At 54.8% G+C, this 14,953-nt stretch overlaps 1 protein-coding gene and 1 long non-coding RNA gene across 5 annotated transcripts in view; one reads left to right on the top strand and one right to left on the bottom strand.

The window, feature by feature from the left end:
- Positions 1–5,106, bottom strand: part of LOC123392924 — a 22,676-nt gene extending 17,570 nt beyond the window's left edge. Inside the window, exon 1 of the long non-coding RNA XR_006607638.1 lies at positions 4,725–5,106. This is a non-coding gene — a long non-coding RNA (uncharacterized LOC123392924). The remainder of the gene's footprint in view (positions 1–4,724) is intronic.
- The window catches only part of LOC101675431 (SLP adaptor and CSK interacting membrane protein), a 16,632-nt gene extending 6,174 nt beyond the window's left edge, over positions 1–10,458 (top strand). The window contains exons 2-6 of one of the 4 annotated variants that reach the window (XM_045083194.1): positions 877–1,163; positions 2,991–3,114; positions 4,479–4,542; positions 5,100–5,173; positions 7,151–10,458. In XM_045083194.1, the coding sequence (XP_044939129.1) occupies positions 1,032–1,163; positions 2,991–3,114; positions 4,479–4,542; positions 5,100–5,173; positions 7,151–7,305 (549 nt within the window). In that variant the 5' untranslated portion in view covers positions 877–1,031 and the 3' untranslated portion in view covers positions 7,306–10,458. The remainder of the gene's footprint in view (positions 1–876; positions 1,164–2,990; positions 3,115–4,478; positions 4,543–5,099; positions 5,174–7,150) is intronic. The other 3 variants (XM_045083196.1, XM_004760454.3, XM_045083195.1) reach the window with 3 other exon arrangements.
- The last annotated feature ends 4,495 nt before the right edge of the window (positions 10,459–14,953 follow it).

Below are 14,953 nucleotides of genomic sequence, written 5' to 3' on the forward strand. Positions count from 1 at the left end.
TCATCCCACTTCTGTTGAGAAGGCGCCTTGCCACTCCACGGGGAGGAGCTGGTTCTCTGGCCCTGGAACGCAGGGACTTGGGGCTTTCCCTAAGGGTCCCGACCGTTCATCCGTGGCTCCCACCACCTCACCACCGTCGCTGCGCTCCTGCAAGCAAGACACCCTGAGCCCCACGCAGCCTGTCCCCGATGCTGGGGGCCATGGTGACCGACAACCGCAGCAGGAGGCCTGGGAGCTAGACAGAAAGCATCCCGCCTCCTCCCTGCCGGGGGACCTTGGGCAAGCCCCATCCCCTCAACCTCCACGCCCGGTCCCGGAAAGTGTGTGGCGCAAGGATGAACGGAGGGGAGAGCGGAAAGCCCCTGCGGGCCTCGGGCCCAGGACACCCTCGAAGCGTCTGCTGGCCAGTCAGAGCCGCTCCATGTGTAAAAACAGAACCGCGCGGTACCCGTCACTGTGAGGTTCTCAGAAGTGTCCCATGTTCCACTTGGCTGACATCACCCTCTTCCTCTTTCCTCCCCCGGACACGGAGGACAATGATTTGCTTTGAACTTGAAATCTGAGCAGTAGCTTTTCGTCGCAGTGGTGGGGGGGGGATGTTTTGTTTTAAGTAGGCTCCACGCCCAGCACGGGGCCCAACACGGGGCTTGAACTCCCAGCCCTGAGATTAAGATCTGAGCTGAGATCCAGGCAAATGCTTAACTGACTGAGCCAGCCAGGATCCCTGTAAATACACATAATTTTTTTTAAAAAATCAAGTAATTCAGAGGGTTTACAGTGGGAAGTTGCAGCCCCGTCTCCCATCCTCCACCTTTCACCGTCTCGCGCTCCTCAGATCAACCTTTTTTTGTTTGTCTATTTGTTTTTGCTTCTCAGATGCAATAGTTCTGAATTCGTATGCCCTGGTGTTCACTTCTGTAGCCTTAAAGAGTATGTTTATATTGCCTTTTGGAGAAGTCCTTCAGATTTAGAGAAGTCCTTCTGAAGTCCTTCAGAAGATTAAAGCAAAAAAAAAAAAAAAGATAGAAAATATGAGAGACAAATTAGACAAAGAACCAGGAGATACATATTTGAGTATAAGAAAATGGAAGGAAGAAAATTCTGTGTGTCCATCTGTCCATCCGTCCCTCCATCCATCCATCTACTCCGCAGAGCTAAAGAAGGTGAGGTTCCAATTAGGTTTATTAAACGAAGAGCCCACACTCTGATGTATGGGATTCTCCTAAGTCCAGTGCCCCGTGACCTCAATGGGCCCTGCAAAACCAAATTTCCCAGGGCTCTCCTGAAAGCCAAGTTCCCAGTCCCCGTGCTTTTTCTTTTTCCCTTGGTTCTCCTTCCTCTATTGCTTTCTTCTGTGCATCCTGAAAAGGCGACTTACCCCCAAACCTCTGCTGAGTGCACGCCTGGGGGTGGGGCGACCTGGCTAGCGGACACTTCACTCTCGGCGGAGTCAGTCCCCAGCACACCCGCCACCACGGATCAACGACAGACACGTAATGCTGAGCAAAACGTTGAGCAGAAAAGCTGCGGCATGACGTGCCTGTGGGACTACTAGGAGCACACAGCTGGTTTCGCTACGCAGAACTCTGTGAATAGCCAGAAACCATCCTGTTTGATGGAGCCGCGCCCTCACGGAAGAAACAAACCTTGGGACTGAAAACCCAAATTATAACGGAACAACGTCATAAATGAAGTCGCTGGGCTGGTGACATACACACGCGTGTACACAGGAGGCCACGTCAGAGGTCTTTGCGGGAAAAATGGCCTGAGCAGCCACAGCCTCATGGTGCCTGTGTTCCCTGCCTGGCTCCCTGCTTCTACGGCCAGTATCACTCTCAAAGGCTTGAATCGGAAATGGCTCTGCGTGGGCTGCATGGGTGACCTTCATCGGCTAAACGATGACTCGGGAAGTGGATTCTCACATACCTGGGATATGCCAGGCCTCAGGGATCTTTTTTTTTTTTTTTATTTGAAAAGCCAAATGAGCAGGCAGAGTGCCCGTGCCCTAGATGGGAGGGGGCGCTGCTCCTCACCCAAGAGCTCCCTGCCTTCCCGGATGAGTCCGGCCCACAGCCCGCTCCCCACCGTGGCCCATGTGTCCCCGCTTGGAAAATTAGGGCACACATGTCAGGACTCCCCAGGCTCCATTCGAACAAGCTTTTATTGTGCAATTTCACTGCAGCCTTGATGTAACACAGATTGCGGCACAACCACTCCTAGCTGAATGTTAGTCATCTCCATGCTGCGAAACTGCGGCCGGCCCCCACCACGGGGACTTTCTAACAATCCTCGAACTTTCCGCTCTCTTCCTGTTTCCCTCTCTCCTTCCCCACCCCCTGCCCTGCCCAGGGTATAACTGGGGGGTAACTGGCTTATCGCACTGTCTACGCTGAAAAGGTGCAGCAGTTGATGGGATACACCTGTGGACCAGGAAAGGCCCAGCACCGCCGCCGGCGCCTCGGGCCCCTCGCATGCGATAAGAATGTTTACGACCTGCTCGACCTGGCCAGCTTGCAGCCCCCAAATTCCCGTTCCTTTTTCCTGGTGGACTAACTCAGTTTGCCTTGCATTTTTACCTTCCCCCTTCCCTCGCTCCAGGAGAGCCACCGAGGTATTTTCCTAACCCCCACCTCCAAGAAAAAAAATAGGAATTAAGTCTCTTGCCCCTTTGATATAAAAGCAACTGCATTTGGTGGCACCGCCACTCCCTTGCGTGTTCGACAATCAAGGAAAGAACAGCGAGGAAGCCCCCAGGCGTGTGTCTTGTCTGCGGCGCACACGACTGCCCTGGGAAGCGCTGGCCGTCGCCGCTCCCATGCTGCACAGGGGGACCGGCCCAGGCTCCAGGGTCTCCCCGCTGCTGGTGGGCAGGGTGTGCCTGAGCCAGCACCTGCCTGACCTGTAAGCAGAGGCTCCCCCGTGGCCGGGTGGCGCCCCACCCCTGCCCGATGCCCTTACTCACCCCTCCTTCCTCTGTCTCCTCTCCCCAGGGCCCCACTGCAATGGACTGGTGGAGGGACAATTTCTGGATCATTCTAGCTGTGGCCATCATCCTCGTCTCCTCAGGCCTGGGCCTCATCCTGTATTGTGCCTGTCGGCAGCTGCTCAGGCAGGGTAAGGGCAGTCGCACCTGGGCAGGGAGGGCGGGGAGGGCTGGGCGGCTCCCCTCGTGTGCCAGGCTTCCTTTAGGGCAGGAAGATTCATTCTGGGCCTGTATCGGCTGAATTTTCGATGAAGCTTCATGATTCTCTGGGTCTCAGATTCCCCCTCTGCTCAGTCCACAATGGACACGTTGGCCTCCACGACTGCCCTCTCTAAGGTCGTCCTCTGAATTCTCTAGTATGACAGCTGCCTTGGCCTCTTCGGAACACACACGAGCAGCTTCCCGGAGGCCTTACGCCAACTTTCGATTGTCTACAAGTGGGTTTCCACTTTGCTGTTCATCTCCCCAAACGTGAAATCCCTGATCCGATGGTGTGTGTTCTTGAGACCATATCCCCCCACCCCCATGACCTAAGGATGGTAGTAAGCTCACTGAGCGGTGCGGCCCTCTCCCCGGGGGCGCACAGCCCGGACCGGGAACCCTCGGGGATCCCGTCTCTCCTGAAAGGTCAGAGCTGCACAAGGAGTGAGACCTTGTCATTCTCCTCCATCTGTTTTTGGAGATAAGACAGTTAAGGTTCAGAGAGAGGCAAAGCCTTGGCTGAGGCCTCATAGGAGTTGGTGGCAGAGTTGGGACCAGAACTCGGGTCCACTGGGCTTCCTGTGCAGTGTTCCTTCCCTTCTACCCCTTGATTTAAAGAATCTACTTATTAAAGAGAGAGAAAGAGAGTGTACATGTGCAAGCAGGGAGAGGCAGAGGGAGAGGCAGCAGCAGGCTCCCCGCTGAGCAAGGAGCCCCGTGCAGGGCTCCATCCCAGGACCCTCAGATCATGACCTGAGCTGAGGGCGGACGCTTAACTGACTGAGCCAACCGCACCCGCCCACACACACAGGTTTTTATAAGATTCTTTCTTTCTTTCTTTCTTTCTTTGAGAGAGCTGGAGCAAGGCGGACACTGGACCGGGAGCAGACCCCCTGCTGAGCAGAGAGCCTGTCATTCTTTTTTTTTTTCCCCCGTAATTAATTTTTTAAGTACAAAGCATGTTCTGGCTCCTATACTCCTCTGTTCGTTTGCCTCTTAAACGGGTTCCTTTTTAGATACGCACAAAAGCGTGACCCTGAACAAAAGCCTCATCTGTTCTCTTTTATCTCGACCCACGGTATTGACCCTCGAGGATTAGCGAAAGGCTCGGCGGGCAGAAGGCCCGTGGCGACGCCCGTGTCCTCCGCTCACCCGCTCCCGGTCCCCGAGTGCGTGTCTGCTCGGTGGTTCTTCCCCCCATGCCCTGAACACAGCAGGTGTCCGCGGACTTCTGAACCACAGAGCCCCCCCTCCTGCTTTCTTCCAACGTGGACGTGCTTATCTGACTCCTTAGGCAAGAAGTGGGAGGTTGCCACGCCCCGGGAAGACAAGCAAAGAGATGAAGAGAAGATGTACGAGTAAGTAAGAGGCAATCCTCCGTTTCTCGGTTCGGAGGGCTCCCGCTCCCGCCCGCCCTGCACCCGCGCTACTCCGCCGGGGCACCCTGATGGTCCACTGCGCCTGCGCGGCCCGCTCCGCAGGCGGTTCACCCTCACTCCTGTGGAGCGTCCCACCGTGGGGGGGACCATGCGGGACTGACCTGCTCTCCAGCTCATGCGCAGCTGGGTGGTGTCCAGTCCGGGGCGGTGGTGCGCGGTGCCGTGAGGAACATTCCGGTCCGTGTTTCCGGTGAGCGCTGCGACCATCTCAGCGGGGTGGATAAAGTCGGCTTTAGGAACACAAGGGTTTGGCGCTCACGTCCCCTTCCTAAAACAGGAGAACCCCGGAAGGCAAGCTCCGTGCTAAGTCCGGCTGCTCCCAGGGCGAAAACCTAGAGAAGGCGATGCCTCCCGCCTTCAGGAACCAGGGCTTGGATGTTCAACCCTGCCCTTTTTCTGTGATGTTTTCCTTCCAGTCGGCTGAGCCAGGACGGTCAAAAGCACAGCCTTACTCCTCTCTCTCCCTCTGTCTCCAGGAATGTTCTTAACGAGCCGTCGGTTCAGTTACCCCCTCTGCCGCCCAGGGGGGTGCTTTTTCCGGAACACACGTGTAAGTGTCTGTCGCTGACAACAGTTTCATTCAGGGTAGGGTAACACATTTATCTCAGTGTTTGAGCTCGGGCTGCCCGCATGAAATACCATAGACTAGGTGGCTTAAACAACTGAAATGTATTTTCTCACGGTCCCGGAGGCTAGAAGGTCAGGACCAAGGTGTCAGTCAATTTGGTCGGGAGTGATGGGGTAGGGAAGAGAGAGAGAGAGGGCACTCTGGTGTCTCTTCTTATAAGGACATAAGCCTATGCTATCAGGACCCTATCCTTATGACCTCATTTAGCGTTAATTACCCCCTTAGCGGCTCCATCCCGAACACAACCTCGCTTAGGCTTAGGCCTTCAACATAGGAATTTTGTGGGGACACAAAACCAGTCCATACCACTAGCATCTGCAGATGGTACCATCCTTCTGAAAGGGACAAAGAAGTTAAAAAGGGAGCAGAGTGAGTAGCAACGCTCCTGGCATTCAGCCTGCAAACTTACATTCAAATCCTGGTTTGGAGCATGAGTGAAAAGAAACCTGGGGTGTCACTGGGCCTCCCACACTTCCCATCAGAAACACTCTGCCTCATTCCCTAGACTGGAATGTTCTTCCTTAAGCTGCTTAAGTAGTGGCCTTACTTCACCCTTCGAGGTCAGCCCACATGTCAGCCCCTCGGGGCGCCTGGGGGGCTTGGTCAGTTAAGCATCCAACTCTTGGTTTCAGCTCAGGTCATGATCTCAGGGTCCTGGGATCGAGCCCCACGTCAGGCTCCCTGCTTAGTGTGGAGTCTCCCCCTCCTTCTCCCCCCCCCTTTTTCTCTCTCTCTCTCAAATAATAAAATCTTTAAAAAAAAAAAAAAAAAAAGGTCAGCACCTCAAAGAGGCCCCTCCTGTCCACCCTCTCTAAAATGAACCTCGTAATTCTCTCCATGAAATGCGGGCCAATTACCCAAAGTTGTCTTACTTTGTTGCTGTTGGTTTGCTTCTGCCCACCCTCCTCCCACTAGAACACAAAGTCGAGGAAATGGGAACGTTTCTGTCTGGCTCACCACCGGGGACCCACCACCAAGACCAGGGCCTGGGGCTTAGGAGAGCATAGGACCGTCTCGACTGAATGAGAACATCGTAAGATTAGCCCATATTTACTGAGCAGCCTGGCGGGGCAGGCCCCGTGGGAGGCACTCTGCGGGCACCATCTCACATGACGCCCCCAACAACAGTGCGAGGCACATACACCCTTATTCCCCTTTGATGGATGAGGACACGGAGGCACAGAGACGTGCAGGGCCTCGCCCATGGCGACACAGCGAGGGACGGCTGGAGCCTGGGGATGAACTGGGGATCTGACCGCAGAGCCCGGCAAGAAATGAGGGCTGGTCCCCTCTCAGGTGCACGTAGGAAGGAAGAGATTGTGGTCGAGAATATTCCCGTACCCTCCGAGGCCTACCTGGCTCGTGCACTGTCCTTTCCCTGCCTGCCTTGGTGCTTCTTTGCTCCGTACCCATTCCCTAAACCCCCGTTCTGCAAACACCACTGGCCCCGTCCTTCCTTCGGAACAGAGATTCCTGCCTGAGCAATTAGGGGAAGTTCTGGAAAACACTGTAGGTCCCTGGGAGGGATGTGCCAAAAAGGAAACGTGGTTTGTATCACTTCCCTACGAGAATGAGGGTATCACACAATTCTACTCATTTGAGTACCGGCTTAGGTCAGCTTGTCTACACTTCTCTTTCCTGGTCCCCATGACGGGAGTGGGGGAGCAGGCAGAGGGACACGGGAGCCACGGTGTCAGACCGACATCTGCCATCAACCCGCTTGGGGGATCCTGAGGCGTGTCATGTCTGTGCCTCAGTTTCCCCCATAAGAGATGGGGGTCTGCTCCGCCAGACGGTGGGAAGATTACCCAAACCCATGAAAATCGTGCTGAGTCACTTCATCAAAAACGTAAAAACACACCACAGCTTTGCCTGTAAGGACCTTGTTGTGCGTTCTAGTCCCACAGGAGACCCCAAGTGAGCCACCAGCTACGTACTCGCGGGTCAACAAACTTAGAGACAAGAAGACCATGTCCATCCCGAGCTACATCGAGCCCCTGGATGATTACGATGATGTTGAAATCCCCATACATATGGAAAAGCAGCGTTTCTGAGACCTCTGGCCCTTCTCTGCCGGCAAGTTGAAGAGGATTCGCACAGCTTTTTCAACCCACTGAGAACAGATGAATCCCAACAGAGAGCAGGGTCCCGAGAGTCCGGGGTCATGTCCTGGAGCTCTAGAGGGCAGAGCTTGTGGTTTAGAGCCAGAAGCACCAGCATCCAGAGGAACAGGAGCTGAGCTCTGCCCTGGAGACTCCAAAAGCTCAGGCCTTGAACCTTGAACCTCCCTGGGAGGACCTCTGGGTCCGGTCGTGAGAAACACTCTTCCCCTCCTCTTCTCTTGTTTGCTCAAAGTGATGCCAAATCTGGGTGTTGGGCTGCTGAGCCTCCAGGCTCCCATCCCCAGCGCGGCCCTGGGGGCCCCACCCCCCTCCTCACTCCCCACCCTCCTTCCCCCACACCCCACCCTGCACCCAGAGGGCTGTGGGCGGCCGTTCCAGCTGATCGCTTGCAGCGTGTGCAAGTAGCCGCATCACACCTTGCAGGTTCCTCAAGACCGAGCAGTGCATTTTGTTCTTGGGAGCCGTCCCCACTATACACCCCCAAGCCCCACAGCTTGTCCGTGGCATTAGCCGGACGGACGCCAGATTCAGGTTCTTCCTGATTTTTTTTCCTGCGCCTCCTGGCGGCATCGTGGCGATCAACAAGGACAGAAACGGGTCACCCTCTGGGTCAAAGCACATACACGCAGCAGGGCCGTGTGAGATGCGTGTCCTGGGGAGCTACAGGATAGGAGGCTTCCCCCAGGACAGTCATGGGCAAGAGGCAAGAAAGGGACAATTACGGAGCAGGTTCAAGAAGAGAGTTCCTTCCGTCACGTTCTGCACAAACAGCACCGAGATCGCTGTGCCCGAGCGCATCTGGGAGGCCGCGCTGCACCGCTTGGAGGCTCTGGGGTCAGATGCATGGAAGGGACTGGGGTCCTGCCATGGAAGTGCCCCCAACCCCAAGGCCTGAGGCAGCCTGGAGGCTCTGGAACCTTGTCCATTCCTCAGCATTGATCAGCTGAGCCCTCAGATTGGCGCGTCCTAAGCATACTGGAGACCTGATTTCTAAGCGATCCCCAGGGCATCCCGCAGAGCAGGCTCTCAGGGAGAGCGCCACAGAGCTCCGAAAGGCCTAGTGACCCTTGGACTGAGCTCCTCCTCCAGACCGGACACTGCATGCTCAAGCTGTGTTCAAGCATCCTCCTCTGCCACTGCGGGACCAGTGGGGACGGGGACTTCCTCCAGCTTCTGTCTTTCTAGATTCCCAGCAGACTTCCTTTGTGACCACTGCCTTCTCGTGGGCCATACGGTCCTCTCACTGTGGCCTGATGGACCCCTGGAGCCCCAGGAGCCAGAGAGGCCTCACTCCCCAAGTTACAGGGAAATAAAACGAGTAAGCCACAGGACGGACGTGTTCTGCGTGCATGCCTCCCTCTTAGGAATGGTCCGTAAACCGGCCACATCGATGACGAAAGTTAGAAGCAAATACCAGAGAGGAATGACCTCCTCCTCGGTTTCTGGGATGGCCCCATCTCCGGTTCTCCTCCAGCCGGCCCGCCCCCCCGCCCCCAGGTTCTTCCCCCCGAAACCCCCACGGCGGTCCACAGGCTCCAGCTGAACCCACTCCTCAGTCCCAGCCCGGCTGCCCTCAGGACATGCACAGGACCCCCCCCCAACAGGGCCCTCAAGCTCCACAAACCCCAAAAGGAACACTCCCCTACCCCAATCCCAGACTCCCTGCGCTCTGCTACCTTTTCAGTCCCTGGAGTCAGAAACCGGAACAGTGTGCGGGGTCCTCCTCCTTCCCCATGTCCCTGCTCTGTGACTGCACCTCCGTGCCCCGGCCCTGGTCAGGCAGCCTCTCCTGCCACTCACGTCTCACCCTCCGCTCCCCTTTCTATGCGACAGCTAGCGGCTTTCTCAAGGGGAACATCTGACCCCTCCATTCTCTTGCTTAAGCCTCTTCTTCATCCATCACCCTCAGAAACCCCCGAACTCCTTAATACAACACGTGTCAGGATCCAGTCCCCGGGTCTCTCCTGCAAACTTCCCCTCCCCGCTCCCTTGCAACTTCCATTCTGAAAAAATTTTTACTCCAGTCACTTGAAATGACCTGGTCTGGGGTCTCTCTCGCCCCTACGGCTATGCACAGTAACGCCCCTCCCGTCTAGAAGATTCTTCCCCACCTTCTCATCCCTCCTATGTCACCACCCCAAACCTGAACCTGGTGCCCTCTTCGATGATCTCCTCCCATAGCATTAGCACCCGGGGATGTCCTGTTTACCTGTCTTCCTCCCCCACTAAAGTGATGGGAACGTGGGGACAGGGACGGTGTCTTTCCCCCCAGTGTTTTCTGTGGTATTTGTGTTTTCTCCGTCCCTAGCACAGTGCCTGGGAACTTTGTGGATACGCAACAAACACGGCGAAAGAATGATCAGTTGAATGAATGAATGAACAAAGATGGCCCGTGGGAATACATCCGTCTCTGCATTACGATGGCCTGCTTCCTTCTCTGTTCTTTTTCCTAATCCGGGGCTCCTCTGGGGGTGGAGCGTGCCTGGCTCACGGCCCAGTATCTAGCACAAACTCTGGCACACAGTAGGCCCTTAATAAAAATTTACTGGATGTTGAACCTTCCTAGAAAATCTACCAACCAGTTGGACAAAAGCAAAGAAGCAGTTTTTCCCCAAGCAGGCACACTGTGGTTGAGATTCTACCCTGGGTACCTACAGTAAAGCCACGTTTTTACCAGCTTGGTTAAAAAAAGAAAAGTTTTTCCCAATTTGGATGATAACATTATATATATCAAAATCTTTCAAGGCCTTTTTGTCTGTTCTAGTCCCCTAGGACACCCCACATCAGCCACCAGCTACACACTCACAGATAAAGGTACAACTAAGAAGACAGTTTCTACACCGAGCCTATGTAATCCGAAGGTGACTATGATGATGCTGAAATTCCTACAAATATTGAAGACCGTCATTTGGAAACAATTCCTGTTCTGTCATCTGAACTCTTCTGAGAACTGGTGATTTACTCCTACCACAAATCAGTGGATTATAATTTTCTTTAAAACACTTAAGTCTGATCTTTATAATACAAATATAATTGTTTTCAGGAAATGCTCTGGTATTGCCAGTAAAATTTTTTTACAAATCATGTGTTATCAGTTAATATGCTTTAGACTGCGAGGAACAGACTGTCCAACAATGGAGACTATATGGCCTCCCATGACAAGTCTACAGGTAAACATTCCAGGATTCAGCAGCTCTAAGATTCAGGAACAGAGGCTGATTTTTCTTTGATTCTCTTGGTTTTACAACTCATGGTGGCAATGCAGCTGCCACAGCTCCACGCATCACATCCCCACATCATAACATTTCAACTAGGGAAGAATAGGGCATTTCCTCCCATGTGGCTCTTTTGGGGACAGAGAACATCTTACCTAGAAGCACCAGTGACTTTCCCTGATGTGTCGTTGGCCTGCATGGGTACACGCTCCCAGTTGTGGGGAAGGCTGGGGAGTGAGCATGGGGCATTTTTAGCCCTTCTCACTGGAGGTGGGCTTTGCTAACAAGGAAAAAGGAGACAAGAGCGGCTGGCTAGGCAACCTCCCTGGGTCAGCTCACTTTCACAAATACCACTGTTCACTATCTGCACTTGTTTCCAGAACCCTGTCAAAGGTGTTGGGGATTCAGGCCAAGGCCTGGCGTCTAGATACCCCCGTTCACCTTTCTTCTCCTTAGGGGTTTCCACACATGAACACAGAGGGCTACAGGTCAGATGGGAATTGTAACAGTGACAACCCTAGCAGAACAGGAGCGCTACTCTGTGTCGGGGTTCTGAGGTTTCCACCCTACAATATAACCATGTCTGGGAGCTGGCAGCTGGTGGGATGCGGTCTGGGAAGACCTGACCCTCCGCCTCCTCTCCCTCCTCACCCTCCCTGCTCCTCCATACCCACTCCAATGGGCTAGTTCTCCCCTGCCGTCTGGGGTGCAACCCCAGGCATTACCTGCTCCCGCCATGCTCAGGCAACAGAAGGTCGTGCAGGTGTGCATTACACGCCCGTGTGCATTTGTGAAAGCTCAGGAAACGCACACTTCAGATTTCTGCATTTCAACCTAAGAACTTTTTTAAAAATTTTATTTATGTAGAATGACAGTGTGTGGGGGCAGTGCGCAGATGGAGAGCGAATCCCAAGCAGACTCCCTGACTGAGCGCAGAGCCAACTATAGGGCTGGATCCCAAGACCCTGAGATCACAAGCTAAGCCGCAATCAGGAGGCTGACACCTAACCGACTGAGCCACCCAGGTGCCCCTCAACCCAAGTACATTTTACCTCAAAAGGAAAACTGCCAACAAATCTTGAGCTGTTATGCACTCCGCGGTATTTAGGGGAAGGTGTACGGGTGTTTGCGGGTGACCTTGAAAGGCACCCGAAGCCAAGGCAGCTGGAGAACCCGCACTTTCAGCTTGAGGTTACCCCAAGTGCAGGCGGGGCGGGGGTGGGGATCTGGGCCTGTAGCGCCGGTTCCAGCCCACCTGCTCCCCACTTCCCAGCAAGAGGAAATGGGAGGGGATAGGGGAAGGAAGGAAGGAGACGGTCCCCCTTTCCCGGTCCAAATCACTCCGTCTATATTCTCAGCAAACGTCTCAGGCTCGCCGCAGGTCATCTCCGGACTGAAGGCGACCCTTTCTGCCTTGCCGTGGCCCTCTCCGGAGCGGCGGGACCAGGGTCGGAGCAGGGTCTTTGGGGGGCGGGAGCCAGGCCCGAGGCCTCCTCTTTGCCTCCGAAGTACGCGGTCTGCTCTTTGCAGCGGACACCCGGGATTCTCACCAGCTCCTGCCGTCTTAGCGGGGGCGTGTGCGTGGGGTCCCCCCCACTTCTGCTCAGGGCTCGGGCATGCGCCGCATCCCGTCCCAGCAGAGCTCCTGCCTACCTGCGTGGCGGCCAGTGGGCGGATGCTGGGGGGCCCGGACGGGGCTCTCGGCCCAGAGCGGGGTCCGGGGCGCACGGCGGGACCCAGCAGGGAGGACCAGCGTCTGGGAGAAGGGAGAGCCCGACCCGCGCGCACTGTCCCAGCTCCAGCGCGCGGCCGGGCCTTGACGGGGCGGGAGCTCACCGTGTCCCTCACAGGCTTTTGGCGCCGCCACGGAAGGCCCCGCACGCTCGCTGCCTCCCCTCAGCCTTCCCTTCACCTGGCCTGACGCAGGAGCCCCTTGACCGTCCTCACCCCCCAACCCCCATCTCCCGCGTGCTGTCCGCGCGTGAGCTCTCTACAGAATCAGTTTGATCGGTCAAGGCTTACAACCCGTCGCTGACTCTCTTGTGCCACCAAGAGAGCCAAACTGCGCCCTCCCCCCGCCCCCGACCTCGGCCACTGCCGCCCAGTCCGACCACGGGAAACGGCCTATAGCCCCCTCTGTGCGCCGCCCCGGCTCCCGGCCAGCGTCACGGTGGAGCCGAGCCTTTGCGTCTTCCTTCCGCGCGCTGGGACCGTCCTTCTCCTGCCTCCGCACCTGACGCACTTGTACTAGCGATTAGCCCCCACGGCGGAGCGGCGCTGTCTCTGGGCGGCTGTCCCCACGGGGCAGGGGCACCCCCTCCTCAGCACCTGTCTGTGCGTGTCGCCGGCCACAGCTACTCCGACCTGTGGATGCTCCGCTCTCCTTCCCGTGACACGCTGGGCCCCTCCAGGGTGACGGTCAGGTCTCAGGGCGACGGTCAGGTCTCAGAGCGATTCCGGCTTGCCCGGGACAGGTTGGGCTTTCCGTGATGTGTCCGTGGGATGACGGCACCCTCTCCGCTCCCGCAGGCGCCCCAGCTCGGATGATGCACTCTGTCCACACCACCTACTCTGTGTCTGCACGGAGGGAGCGCCAGGAGGGCAGTCCTCACGTGAAGGCGCCAACAAGCACACAGACGACTTCGAAGTCCTTTACTGCGCACAGCGAGTCAAAGCGGATAATCCAAGGGGCTAAGACCAGCAGGTCCGACTTGGCATCCGCTTAAAAAGGACCCTCCAAGCAGAATTCTGCAGGGCGGCCTGTCCGCGCCTGGATCGAACACCTTAGCAACGGGACTGCTGGGACTGTGGCTGCTGGTGCCACAGATAACAGCTTACCCCGCTGACGACGGTTCCCTCACTCAGCCCGCGCCGTCTGCAGAGCCTCCCGGCAGAGGAGAACACATTTCCATCTGCCCCCACGGGCCGGGTCACACCAGCAGCATTGTTATAGCTCAGACGAGTGTCCTGAGTCGGAGGGAGTTCCCACGCCTCCCCTGTTCCTCCCGCCCCACCCCGAAGGCAGGTGCAAGAGCCCCCCCGCCCCCGCCTGTCCGGACGGACCCTGGGCTGCCCGGAGAAGCCCTCCACCGTTAATACAGGTAACAAATGATGGCCGCCACACTTCCCCTTAACAGAACAATGTGTCCATCAGTAGGTGCCAAAACAGCGTAAGAAAAGGAGGACGGATACTCCTGCGTCTTGATCCTTCCACTGGAAAACCTGGTTTTTTATATTTACCCGCATCTTACTGCCCAAATTTGGTGTGGTTAAAGTTTTAGATGACCCACAGTTGAGCAATTTAAATATTCTACCATGAGGAAACAACATTAAATGACTTAAAATAACCTGGGTCATTTGTTAAGTGATCCGTGAACTAAACAGCCTTTGAATTATTATTTTTTTTAACATTAGATGCCTCCGCATTATTTATTTATTTGTTTGTTTGTTTGTTTGTTTTACGATTGGATATCCATGGAATATGACTGGTTTTAATAAAATTGCAGGGGGACCTGGGTGGCTCAGTCAGTTAAGCATCTGCCTTCATTCAGCTCAGGTCATGATCTCAGGATCCTGGGACTGAATCCAAAGTTGGGCTTTCTATTTGTAGGGGGTCTGCTTCTCTCTCTTCTCTCTCTCTCTCCCACTCTGCCCCTCCCTACTGCTCATTCTCTCTCTCTCTCAAATAAATAAAATCTTTTTAAAAATTGCAGAAGGTGGGGTGCCTGGGTGGCTCAGTCAGTTAAGCCTCTGCCTTCATTCAACTCAGGTCATGATCTCAGGGTCCTGGGATCAAGCTCTGCATCAGGCTCTCAGCTCAGCAGGGAGCCTGCCTCCCCCCCCCCCCTGCCTGCCTCTCTGCCTAGTTGTGATCTCTGTGTCAAATAAATAAATATATATTTTTTTAAATTGCAGAAGGTGGTATTTACAAGAAATGAAATTTCCCTGATGGTTAAAAAAAAAAAAAGCTTATTTGCATAACTTGTACACTTCTACCTCCCATGACGTACCAAACAAAAATAAATTTTCCAATACATTTAATGTCAAAGCTCTACAATGCTATTCTCAGTGACCCAAGACAAACTTCCTCTGAGGACATTAAAAATAAATTTTACCCTTGCCTTCCCCACTATTGCTTAGAAAAGATACCCAATCAATATCTCATAGCTCAAATCTCTGTTGCCTCACTAACCCAGTTTAAAATAATCTCCCAGTTCTTCACAATTTGAGATTTGCCCAGGAAAAAACAAACAAGTAACCAAACCCAAAACACAACTATATAGCTACTTTTTTAATAGGTCAGTTTCGGCCTCTTTGGAGAACAATAGGTTAGTAACTAGTAAAAGCGAAAATGCAAACACCAC

Source organism: Mustela putorius, unplaced genomic scaffold, assembly GCF_011764305.1.
Source record: "Mustela putorius furo isolate JIRA1106 unplaced genomic scaffold, ASM1176430v1.1 tig00000695_pilon_pilon_pilon, whole genome shotgun sequence".
In the NCBI taxonomy this organism is placed as follows: Eukaryota; Metazoa; Chordata; class Mammalia; order Carnivora; family Mustelidae; genus Mustela; species Mustela putorius.